Consider the following 12,500-nt stretch of genomic DNA (forward strand, 5'->3'; position numbering starts at 1 on the left):
CATTGCAGAAGCATTTTTCAGCCATCCTTTCCTTGAGCAAGTTCCAGCAAAAAAATGTGAGTACCCACTTTTTACATTTTTACTAAACAAGTAAATGCAACCATAAGGAAAAATTAGTATTTGATATCACGAAATTAATCTTTTATGTGCTTCTCAAGATTTCATTGGGCTTTTCTTAAATACCTATAGTTGTGTTTATTTAGTTACAGTTCTGTTTTTCCTTCTACATCCAAGTTGAAATAGTTCAGTAATTGCTGTGTTGTTAGTGTCATCCATGGGAGTATGTGGATGTGAATTTCTGGTCAACATGAAGCTGTGGCAGTTGTGGGTTTTTTAGTGGACGACTCACATAATTACACTCAGTAGCCTCTCTTCCCCTGGTGTTTCTCCCCAGCCTGCCCAGTCCCGGTGCCCATGTATGCCGGCTCTGCCTCTGGAGGCTCCTATGGCAGCTCTCCGTCCTGTCGTTTCGTGTCTCCACCAGTAAGTCCTGGGGTTCTTAGAAGTGACTGTAGGGTCTGTGCTAGTGCATCTGCTCACAGACAGAGCTGCAGATATGTTATGGGTGTTCTCTTTATGTATGGAGTTCCCTAGCGCGGCTGAGGCCTGAGCAGGGAGCCTTGTTGCTGAAGATCCCAGTTTGGAATCTGCCCCTACCTAGATGTGCACACTTCAGCAGAACACAGTACCTCTCAGGGCTGCCTTCCTCTGAACCAGGAACACAGTGCTCTCACCTTTTCATGCTCAGTAAGGTTGGGAAGGGTTTCACTGTGACAGGTAGATAGGTAGCTTTGTATTTATTTTATGAACGTCATAAACATCAGTCTGGAGAGTTAGTGCACACAGAACTCCAGTGGTAGAGGAGTGCCCTTTGGGCCTGAGACCCTGTCATCATGGCAACAGGCCCTGTGAGCTGCTCCCCTGCAGCTCCCTCCCTCCAGACTCAGTGCTTCTTCCTGGTCCTGAGAACGCCTTCCTCCTGCTTTGCTCTTCCAGGTCTTTCCCTCTTCTGTGCTTTCCTGGACTTTCCCCCACATCTCTCTTGCTGCCTGAGAGAGTTGTGACCTTGAAACTTTTCACAAGTCAAAGTCCAGAGGCCATTGTGTCAGCCTCTATGGGCATTTTTCAGATTGGCTTGCAGACACGCATTTCTTGACTTCTGCTGGCAGTGGGGCTGGGGAGCTGCACAGGAAGCTGGCTGGGGGTTAGCAGCCTGCTGCTCAAGAGTCTGGGCTTGAATATGTCCACATTCGTGACTCACCATGTTGCCTGCGACAGGTGACTCAGTCTCTTTGAGTCTGAGTAAAGTGAGCATAAGTTACATGCTTCATGGCATTTTTAAGGATAAAGAGGAAAAGCACTGACCGCACTGCTCGGCACACGGTAATACTCAGGCAGTGGCAGGTGCTGTTATTCCTGTTTTCTAGGGAGACCCTATGGCCCCTGGTGAAGGCAGAGGCTGGAGCAGCCTATGGCACATGACTGAGCCCTAACACTGGCAAAGCCCTTCTGCACAGCCTGCCAACTCAGACCAAATAGAAAGGCAGAGGGCTAAGAAGACTTACGTTATATTCCCGTGGATTTAAAGACTAAGAGGGAAAAAAAGTGTCGTATATTTCCTGTTTCAGTCTGGAATAAAGAAAAACACTGAATATGGAATGAGTGGGAAGAGTTTGAGGAAGTGCACTGTCAGGGAGAGACTGCAGACTGTGTCTGGCCCTGCCCCTTGCCCCTGTAACCTGCTGGGAAGGTCAGCTCCTCATCTGTAACATAGGCCTGGTTACCCTCTGGTTGCAGGGTGGGTGGCAGTATGTGGTGGGTACATGATGACTGTAGCTGCCGTGATGGAGCATGTACGTGATGCAAGGTGACAAGGGGTGTGGAGAGCACAGTGTGTGCTGGAGAGGGGAGGGCAGGGGAGGACCTGGGTATGCAGAGGCCTCTGGGGTGGCTGGACAACCATGGGAGGAGACAGAGAAGGGGTCACCAGGGGAATGCAACTGGGAAAGTGCTTTGACAGGACAACACATGTTGGGTTTTTTGTTGGATGAGACGTGTTGAAAGGGAGAGCAAAAGAGGAGTGCTTGGGCTGCTGGAAGAGCATACCATTGCTCATAGGAGCAGGGAGAGGATGTGGTGGGCAGGGGAGGCGTAGTTATTATAGATGCTCAGAACTTTGTATGTGCTTGCCAAGTCGCTTCAATCTTGTCTGGCTTTTTGCAGCCCTATGGACTGTAGCCTGCCAGGCTCTTCTGTCCATGGGATTCTCCAGGCAAGGATGCTGGAGTGGGTTACCATGCCTTCCTCCAGGGATCTTCCTGACCCAGGGGTTGAGTCTCTTATGTCTCCTACATTGAACCCATGGATTGAGTTTCTTATGTCTCCTGCATTAGCAGGTGGGTTCTTTACCACTAGCACTACCTGGGAATCCCCAGAACTTTGGTGGAAAAACCTTTTTTAGAAGGCCTTTATGAAGAGCTCACGCTTGAAGTGAAAATAACATATCTGGAAATAAAAGGAGAGCAGGAATGTTTCTGTATAATTTCCAATTAGAGATTAGAAAGTGGAGTGATCTGATAGGCCTTGCGTCAACATAATCTGCAACAGTGAGGTGACATCCTGCTTGCGCTCCTTCCCTCCTGGGGCTGGGCTAGACTCCTGTACTGAGGGGGATGCAGGCAGGCATGCCTGTGTGACAGTCTGTTCTTTACATTCTCCCAAAATACCCAGCTGCTACTTTACTCCAGAGAAGTCTTTGAAAGGTAAAAAACAAAAACTGTGTAACAAAAAAATTCAAATAATTCTGTTAGATCTGATACTGGCTATAGGCTAAATGCTATGTAGATAATACCTCCTGAATATCTACTCTTTTAATTATACGTATTTAATGCCCACTTTGTGTGATGTTTTGGTTGATACCAGTGACAGGGCAGGTCCCTTTGTTGAGCAGCTCTGGGTTTGGTTGTGTGGAGGAGAGGCCGGTGGAGCAGCCTGTGGGAGGTAGATGGCTCCTCTTGTTGCCTGTGGGACTGGGGATGAGACCATGAAATCAGACTGAGAGCTTGCAGAGACCCTCGGCAGAGACATTGAGCTGAGTTTTGAATTTGTAAGAGTGGTAATGTAAGCAGAGGAATCCCCGTGGAACCATGACCTGTTGCAGCAGTCTGTAGCCCACTGTGGCCACGTACGTTTGTTAGAATTAAGTGAATTGCAGATTCAACTCGGTAGTCTCCCTGGTCACATGTCACATGTTCATAGCCAGCTATAACTGATGGCCACTGCCCTGTACAGAGCTGAACCCTCTGGCATTGCAGGAAGCACTATGGGACAGGCTCCTCTCATGGCCCAGCCTGAGGGTACAGAGAACAAGGTGATGTGCTGGGGGCGGTGGAGCGAGTGGAGCCAGAGTGGGGCAGTCTGCATCCTGGCAGAATCTGGGCTACAAGCAGAGCAGGCTGTGTGCGCTGAGCCATTTGAGTGGCTTTCAGTGGAGGGTGACCTGATCCACTGTGTGTTTTAGCAAATAAATTCCTCTGTAAGCAGGTAGGTAATTGGATGGAAGATCAGAAGAGAGGCCTCTCTCCTAGAACAAAGAGAACAGCCTGTGACCATTGCACTGTTTTTGGTTTGTTTTGGGGTTTGCTTTGTTTGTTTGTTTTTGAGAATGAGGGCCTGAACTAAGTCAGCAGTAGGAAAGGGGAGGACAAGGGGCCAGAAAGAGCAAGATGAGGAGTCTGCAGTGCTTAGAGATTGCTTGAATTTGGGACCTAAGGAAGAGGAAGGTCTTGGTGAGCCCTGAGTGATGTGAGTTGATGGAGCCACTTAGCGGGGGAGCACAAGGATGATGCACTGTGATGTGCAGGCCCAGGGGCAGGTCTGAGCCCGGGAGTCAGCTCTCTGCAGGGGTAGTTGGTGTAGGAAGGTGACAGTGGGCCCCAGGTGGGTATAAACTGTGAGGGTTGGAGGCCAGGGTGGCACTGGGGAAACTCATACTCCACCGGTCTCCTTAGAGGGGCACAAGAGACTGAGAAGTAGAAGGGGAAGCAGAGAGCAGGGTCCCTGAATGGAGGGCTGGGAGCCCAGTGTCTGGGAAGCAGAGTCCAGTACCTGAAGAAGTAGTGGAATCACTGGGAAGCTTAGTAAAGGCAGTTTCATTGGAGGGTTGAAGGCAGAAAGAGGCTTATGGTTAGTTAAGCGATACTTTTGGGGAAGGGAATGGCAACCCACTCCAGTACTTTTGCCTGGAAAATCCCATGGACAGAGGAGCCTGGTAGGCTACAGTCCATGGGGTTGCGAAGAGTCGGACACGACTGAGCGACTTCACTTTCACTTTTCACTTTCATGCATTGGAGAAAGAAATGGCAACCCACTCCAGTGTTCTTGCCTGGAGAATCCTGGGGACGGAGGAGCCTGGTGGGCTGCCATCTTTGGGGTCACACAGAGTCAGACACGACTGAAGTGACTTAGTGGTAGCAGCAGCAAGTGATACTTTGAAGGTGAGGAGTTTGAGTCAGTGAAAACTGAAATTTCAAGAAACATTGTTAAGTGAAGAAGGGAGATAAGATGGTAATTGAGAGAGTTATATTGATTTGAGATGTGAAGAAATTAAACATGTTTGTGTGCAGAGGGGAAAGCAGAGGGGAGTTGAATAGGGTCCTTGAAGAGGGAAGAGATTTAGTGGAAGATGACCTTTGAACCCGAGAAGCATCTCTTCCACCAAGGTGGCTGTGGATGAAGGTAACTTTATAAATAGCAAAGGGAGACATTGAGAGAGTTCCTGCCTGGGGAGCAAGGGCACAGGGAAGAATTGGTGGAGTTAGGTGCTTAGAACCTGGCCCAGCTCACCTGTTCTCTCTTCTGAGTTTTGTTTGTTTATGTATGAAATGGATTTCAGAATAGGGCTGGAGTTAGATAATACATGGAGAGCTCTTAACAGGGCCCAGTGCCAAGCTCAATGCCAAGCCCGTGGTGAGTGCTCTGTAATGTTACTCCCTCCAGCTTCCACTCTGTTTATAACCTTGAAGCATAAGTGCTCTTCAAAAAGTGATAAGGAGAATTTATATCATGTGTATGTCACACACACACACAGAGAAGTGATAAGGAGATTTGAGACTGGTTTCACTGTGCAGTGACAGTCAAAGGAATAGTAGCGGTTTAAAACTGGGCTTTACAGAGCATTTTGTCGTATTTTTCTTAAATAGAAACAAAGGTTAAACAGGGTAATGGGGACCTAACACAGTAAGTTATGAAGTTCATTGTTTTAGGAGACTGTTGTAGGATGAAGATATTCAATTAAGGTTGTGACTACTGTCCTTGAACTAGACAAGTGCCAGGAGGTATATAGCTACTTATGCCCAAGGATCTATTCAATATATTCATATGCTTTTCTTTTTTTTTAACTTTATTTTTTTTAGAAAATTTTTTAAATTTTACTTTATTTTTAAACTTTACAATATTGTATTGGTTTTGCCAAATATTGAAATGAATCTGCCACAGGTATCCCCATCCTGAACCCTCCTCCCTCCTCCCTCCCCATAGCATGCCTCTGGGTTGTCCCAGTGCACAAGCCCCAAGCATCCAGTATCGTACATCGAACCTGGACTGGCGAGTCGTTTCATTCATGATACTATACATGTTTCAATGTCATCTTCCCAAATCTTCCCACCCTCTCCCTCTCCCACAGAGTCCATAAGACTGTTCTGTACATCATATTCATATGCTTTTCTTCCTTTACGGTCCTATCTTCCGCAAATCCCTTATGATTTTATCTTCCACAAATCAACTCCTTCCTCTGACAAAAAAGAAAACAAAAGGAACACACCCACACCTGTAAGGCTTTCTAAATCTTTCTTTCTGGAAGTGTCAGTAATTCCCTGTGCTTATACACAGTTATCCTTACTGATTTAGTTACTTTTCTGTATAACATAGTCTCTTGCTTTCCCTTTCATGATTTTTCTTCATTGGAGATTGAAAACTGTGTGCAGAGTGTCATTCAAGTCCCTGGACATTTTGTTTTAGTCATTAGGTAAGCAGGTGTTGAGTATCTGCTTTGCTAGGCCATGAGCTGAAGCGGGGATGGGACATGGTACAGATTCAGAGCAGACCTTTCAGGGGAGGCAGACCTGTGCACATGATAAGAGGTGTGATGTGTTTTAAGTATCACTTTTGGGAAACATTTTAGATGGTGTTATGCAAACACACCTTAAACTGTGCATCTCTAAGGGAAAGGTTTTCCAAAGAGATTTTTAAAATCTTCAGTGGAATTGAACTCTGTGCCACTTTCATGAAAAAAATATTCCGTAGTCTAATGGCTGTTCTGACTTGCATTTTATTGAGGCCACTTTTAATTTTATGTTGTTAATTTTAGTCCCTTCCAGATATGCAGCATATTCAGGAAGAAAACTTATCCTCCCCACCATTGGGTCCTCCCAACTATCTCCAGGTGTCCAAAGATTCTGCCAGTACTAGTAGCAAGAACTCTTCTTGTGACACGGATGACTTTGTTTTGGTTCCACACAACATCTCGTCAGACCACTCATGTGAGAATCTTTTCTGCTTGTACACATTGTATTTCTGAATTTACTAGACTAGCATTTTTTAACCTTTATGTCACGCTCTTGTGTGTACGACACCTTTCCAGATGGACATTTTATTTAGTTGATGGAATTCCCAGAACTATATACTTACGTTCCTGTGACGGTAACCTTGGATTTTGAAGGTAGATGAAAACTTTGCAGGAAATGACCTCAAATTCTGTTTGTATCCAAACAGAAAGGAGTGGCAAAGCCAGCAGAATGAGAGAAATTAAATTTAAGGAAAGGATACAAAGGAAGACCTCTTTTGGAAAAAATCTGAGAGTCAAAGGGTCTTATAAACAGTCTGGCTGTGCTTCAGGAGATGCTGGCCAGAGTTCAGGAATGAGCTTCATAAACACACAGGAAGGATGTTTTATAAAGGAAGCAGAATCCAGGCTGCCTGAATCCAAGCCAGGATTCTGTGGAGTAGTGCAGGGCACTGGGAGACCTACGAGAAGAAAAGTTAGATAAAAAAGAAGGAACCAGGGTTTGGTTGCAGAGGAGTAGGATCAGAAGAGCTGGAAACTTGAAGACTTTAATGATTGACTAGTATCAGGTTGACTGTGTGCATATGTAGGAAGCTGGAGAAGTCTGTGTCAAGAGGTCTCAGGATGTTTGTCAAATTCATATTTAATAGCTGCTTACATTAGCCCTTTGCTAGCTGTCATGAAGGCTGCGACCTCAGACCAGACACACTTTAGGGCTGCTTGGCTGGGGTAGGGGAATCATGCACAGCATGTAATAGCAGGTGGCAGGTTCTGACCAGAGCACCGAGAGCTGGGAGTAGTTGCCTTTAAAAATCATCATGTGGGGTAGTTTTATCCTACTGAAAAAGTAATGAAAAGTTTTCAATTGTGAAATATTTCAAACCAAATAATACAGCAGATACTCAAATTGTCTACCATGCTAATTTTATTTATGTCACCATTTTGCCATGGATGTTTTAGATGTCTTTTTAAAGGTATACAGTGCTGTAGGTACAGCCAGAGCACCTGGCCTCATTCTAATCTTGCCAGAGATATATTTTTCTTCTTAATTTATATTATAATTCTAATATGCCTGTATCTAAGAAAAATAGTATTTTTGTGATATTACAGTTTTAAGGAAATGTTACATAGAATATTTGTTTCTATGGTTTGCTTTTTTATTCCTATTTTTGATGTGTATCTACATATATAGCTAGGTGTGTATCTAGTTCATTTTAACTTATGAACTTTATATTAGTAGTACAACTGAACCGTAGTTTATCCATCTCCCTACTGATTGTGACTTGGATCATTTCCATCTTTTTACTGTTCAGAATGTGTGGTAACAGATGTCCTTGTGCCAAACTTTTCTCCAGGTGGCTGTAGGTATGTACAGCTTCAGCTCTGTAAAATGTTGGTACAAGCAAGTTGTAGCCTATAGCCACTAGCAGCAGTGTCCTATCATGCTGCCCCAGTAGTACCATGGTGCCTTCTAGAGATTTTCATTATTTTTTCCATATTTAACTTTACCTGGAACTAATTTGTGTAGATGATAAGGGTTCTATCAGTTACCCCAGGATTATTTATTGAATGTTCTGTCCTTTCCTCACTGATAGGCAATCCCAGACTTGCCCTATCAGGCTTATATAAAGGATTTGTTTCATTGTGTGTGTGTGATATGGGGTCAGAGGTGAAGGTGAGGGGGCACCCAAGAATTCTGTGGAATCACCCAGGCTATTCTCAACCCCTTTCCCCCCATGTAGTTTAATTTTGACTTGAAAATGCTACAAAAAAGCCATTTGGGGATTTTGATTCGAATTGTGTTGATTCTCTAAGATGTGTTCAGTGACAGGATCTTTACAGTGTAGAGTGTAGGAGGGTTCCTTTCTCCCACACCCTCTCCAGCATTTATGATGTGTGCTGCTGCTGCTGCTAAGTCGCTTCAGTCGTGTCGGACTCTGTGCCACCCCATAGACGGCAGCCCACCAGGCTCCCCATCCCTGGGATTCTCCAGGCAAGAACACTGGAGTAGGTTGCCATTTCCTTCTCCAGTGCATGAAAGTGAAAAGTGAAAGTAAAGTCGCTCAGTCATATCCGACTCCTAGCAACCCCATGGACTGCAGCCTACCAGGCCTCTCCATCCATGGGATTTTCCAGGCAAGAGTACTGGAGTGAATTGCCATTGCCTTCTCTGTTATGATGTGTAGTCTTTGTGATAGGAGCATTTCAGACTGGCGTGAGGTGATTACCTCGTTGTGGTTTTGATTTGCGTTTCTCTGATAATTAGCCACGTTAAGCACCTTTTCATGTACCTGTTGGCCACCCGTATGTCTTCTTGGAAACCTCTGTCTTTTACCTGTGCAACCATTGATGTTAAAAATGATTATTGATGATATACCTGGATTAGTGCCTACCACATTCATTACTGTTTTCTATTGTTGTCCTTGATCTGCCTTCCTGTTTATCTTCTACTCTTTTTCTACCTTTTGTGGTTTTAATTGACCATTTATTAAGGTTCTATTTTCTTTCCTTTCTTGGCATATCAGTTATACTTCTTTTTTATTTTTTTGAGTGGTTGGTTTGTCTTAGATTTGCAGTATACATGTGTAACTAATCCATTTTGAAATATACCATACCATTCATGAATATTGTAGGTATCTTATAATAACAAAATAACCCTAATTCCTTCCTCCCTGTATCTTTGTTGTCATTAATTTCACTTATATATAAGCATACACAAGCATATACATATATACACACATACACACACACACGCACACACACACACATACACACACATAGGGCATGGAGGGAAGCACACATAACTAAGTACGTCGTTGCTGTTGAACAAACTGTTACCTATTAGATCAGTTAAGAATAATCAAAATAAAAGTTTTCGTTTTACTTTCACTTATTTCACTTCTTTGGTGCTCTTCCTTACTTTGTGTAGGTTCAGTTTTCTGATCTATATTATTTTTCTTCTAAAGAACTTCTTGCAAGGCATGTCTATCAGCAACAAGTCCCCTCAATTTTTGCTTGTCTTGAGAGTCTTTATTTCTCCTTCATTTTGGAGAATAATTTTGCAGGGTATGAAATCCTAAGTTGGTAGTTTATTTCTCTCAACACCTTAAGTATTTGATTCCACTCTCTTTTGGTTTGTGAGGTTTTGGAGAAGTCTGTTCTATCTTTATTTCTCTGTAGGTGTTTCTCTCCTCTGGCTTCTTTCAGAATTTTTTCTTTATTTTTGATTTTCTAGAATTTGCAAATGACACGCCAGTGTGTAATTGTTTGGGGCATTTACCCTAAGTGTTCTCTGAGCTTCCTGGATCTGGGGCTTGATGACTGACATTAATCTGCAGAAATTCTCATTGTTTCAGATAGTTCCTTCTGGTCTTCTCTCTCTCCTCCTTCTGGAATCACCATTCTGTACATGGTACACCTTTTGTAGTTGTCCCACAGACTTTGGATATTCTGTTCTTTTTTTTTTTCTTCCAAGTCTTTATTTTTTGGTTTTCAAGGATTTTGTTGAAATAATCCTCTGGCTCAGAGATCCTTTCTTCAAACATGCCCAGTCTACTAATAAGCCTCCCAGAGACGTTCTTCATTCCTGTTACAGTGTTTTTTATCTCTAGGATTTCTTCTTGGTTCTTTCTTAGGATTTCCATCTCTGCTTATATTCCCCATGTGTTCTTATGTGCTGTCTGCTTTTTCCATTAGAGCCCTTAGTATATTAATCATTCGGAGAAGGAAATGTCAGCCCCTTCCAGTATTCTTGCCAGGGAAATGCCATGGACATAGGAATCTGGTGGGCCACAGTGCCTATCATCATCGTTTTAAATTCCGGGTCTGGGAAACCCAGCATCCCCACTGTGTCTGGTTCTGATGCTCTGCCACTTCAGAGTGTATTTTTTGCCTTTGATATGCCTTGTACTTGTGTCTAGATAGCTGCATCTGATATATCGAGGGCTGAGGTTGGGTAGGTAAGCACTGTCCACAGGCCATTAGAGCTTTGGTCGTTAATGATGTGGTGAGGAGGAGGCAGCCCTGTGGTTAAGGCTCTGCCTTTCATGGAGTGCAGAATTGGACATGACTGAGTGACTTTCACACACTTTCATGGAACCTGAGCCTTTGGTCTGTGAACTTCAGAGCTATTTCACATTTCTTCTCTTGTCTGAGGTGGGACAAGGTGGCTGAAGGGGCCTGGAGTTGGGGGTTCCCCATCTCTAGGTCATTGAGGCTCTGAGTTCAGCCCCAGTTGGTGAACTCGGGTTAGTAGGTGTCCCTTGAGGACTGGCCTTGTTCCACAGAAGCCCCCTCCCCCGCTCCAGGAAGCAAAGTATCTTTCTCCACATTTACTGTGGTAAGTCGGCCTGGGCTCTCAGAGGTCAGTCTGACGGCCCTGTGCTCCTCCTATGACTGCGTCTCCCTGAAGTTTTCAGCTTTCAGAGCTGTCTGCCCCAAGGGTCCAGCAAGTTGTCAGTTCTCACTCAGGTGTTCCTGCCCTGGCTCTGGTTTCCACAGTCTTTTCGGTTGATGAGTCCCTTCTCAGGGAAGCCAGTCCTCTCTGTGTTTGCCTGTTTCTGCAGTCTTGGGGACATCTCTTCGCCCAGGGTCCTCCTGTCTCCTCTAGAGCCAAAAAGAGTTTTCACTTGTCAGGATGGAAGGGTGACTTCCAAGCTCCTTACATGTGAAATCAGGAGCTGGAAGTCTCTGAAGGAAACATTTAAAACGTCTGTACAACTTAAACAGTACTAATGTAACACATACCTGAGCATACTTCTGATTTTCTTAACCTTCTTTGTCTGATTTTGCATCTTTTTGTTGTATTGCTCTACTTTTAGGAAAGTTTCCTTAATGTTCTCTTATCGATGAAAAGTTAATAAGGACTGTTCTACTTGTTACAGGTCAAAGCACAATTATATGGGGGCTGTACATCAAATGATATGTTGCTAGCTACACAATCCAGGCCTGCATGTAAAAAGCCAGTGGTGGGTTGTTGTGATGACCCCTTACAAGATTAAGAGGGAAGGTTATTTCCTAAGGAGGTCTGGTTAATGCAGGTGCAAAATACCCACTAAAAGGAAGGGAGGAGACCCAAATGAGCAGAGAGAACTTTTGTTTAAATTTCTCTTGCCTTGCCATAAAATATGAATTTTATTTCATTAATCTTCTATTGGGTTTTTCACTTATTATGCTCTCATCTTTTCAGTTTTTAGAACTTCTTTTTATCTCCCTCTCAGTATTGTTATTCTTATTTCAAGATGTACTGTTTTATCTCTGAACACACTTCAGATCAGATCAGATCAGTTGCTCAGTCGTGTCCGACTCTTTGCAACCCCATGAATCGCAGCACACCAGGCCTCCCTGTCCATCACCAACTCCCGGAGTTCACTGAGACTCACGTCCATCGAGTCAGTGATGCCATCCAGCCATCTCATCCTCTGTCGTCCCCTTCTCCTCTTGCCCCCAATCCCTCCCAGCAACAGAGTCTTTTCCAATGAGTCAACTCTTCGCGTGAGGTGGCCAAAGTACTGGAGTTTCAGCTTTAGCATCATTCCTTCCACAGAAATCCCAGGGCTGATCTCCTGCAGAATGAACTGATTGGATCTCCTTGCAGTCCAAGGGACTCTCAAGAGTCTTCTCCAACACCACAGTTCAAAAGCATCAAGTCTTCGGTGCTCAGCCTTCTTCACAGTCCAACTCTCACATCCATATATGACCACAGGAAAAACCATAGCCTTGACTAGATGGACCTTTGTTGGCAAAGTAATGTCTCTGCTTTTGAATATGCTATCTAGGTTGGTCATAACTTTCCTTCCAAGGAGTAAGCGTCTTTTAATTTCATGGCTGCAGTCACCATCTGTAGTGATTTTGGAGCCCAGAAAAATAAAGTCTGACACTGTTTCCACTGTTTCCCCATCTGAAGTGACAGGACCAGATGCCATGATCTTCGTTTTCT

The 12,500-nt window shown here is 44.2% G+C and overlaps 1 protein-coding gene across 11 annotated transcripts in view; it reads left to right on the plus strand.

Moving 5' to 3' along the window:
- The window catches only part of ULK2 (unc-51 like autophagy activating kinase 2), a 58,496-nt gene that overhangs the window by 20,813 nt on the left and 25,183 nt on the right, over window positions 1–12,500 (plus strand). For 7 of the 11 annotated variants that reach the window (XM_005220405.5, XM_005220406.5, XM_059878328.1 and 4 more), the window contains 3 exons: window positions 9–56; window positions 395–483; window positions 6,368–6,539. In XM_005220405.5, coding sequence (XP_005220462.1) covers window positions 9–56; window positions 395–483; window positions 6,368–6,539 — 309 coding nt within the window. Of the gene's footprint in view, window positions 1–8; window positions 57–366; window positions 484–6,367; window positions 6,540–12,500 lie in introns of all 11 variants that reach the window. The other 4 variants (XM_015458739.3, XM_015458740.3, XM_005220407.5 and 1 more) reach the window with 2 other exon arrangements.

The sequence above is a fragment of the Bos taurus genome, chromosome 19 (genome assembly GCF_002263795.3).
Source record: "Bos taurus isolate L1 Dominette 01449 registration number 42190680 breed Hereford chromosome 19, ARS-UCD2.0, whole genome shotgun sequence".
NCBI classification, from domain to species: domain Eukaryota; kingdom Metazoa; phylum Chordata; class Mammalia; order Artiodactyla; family Bovidae; genus Bos; species Bos taurus.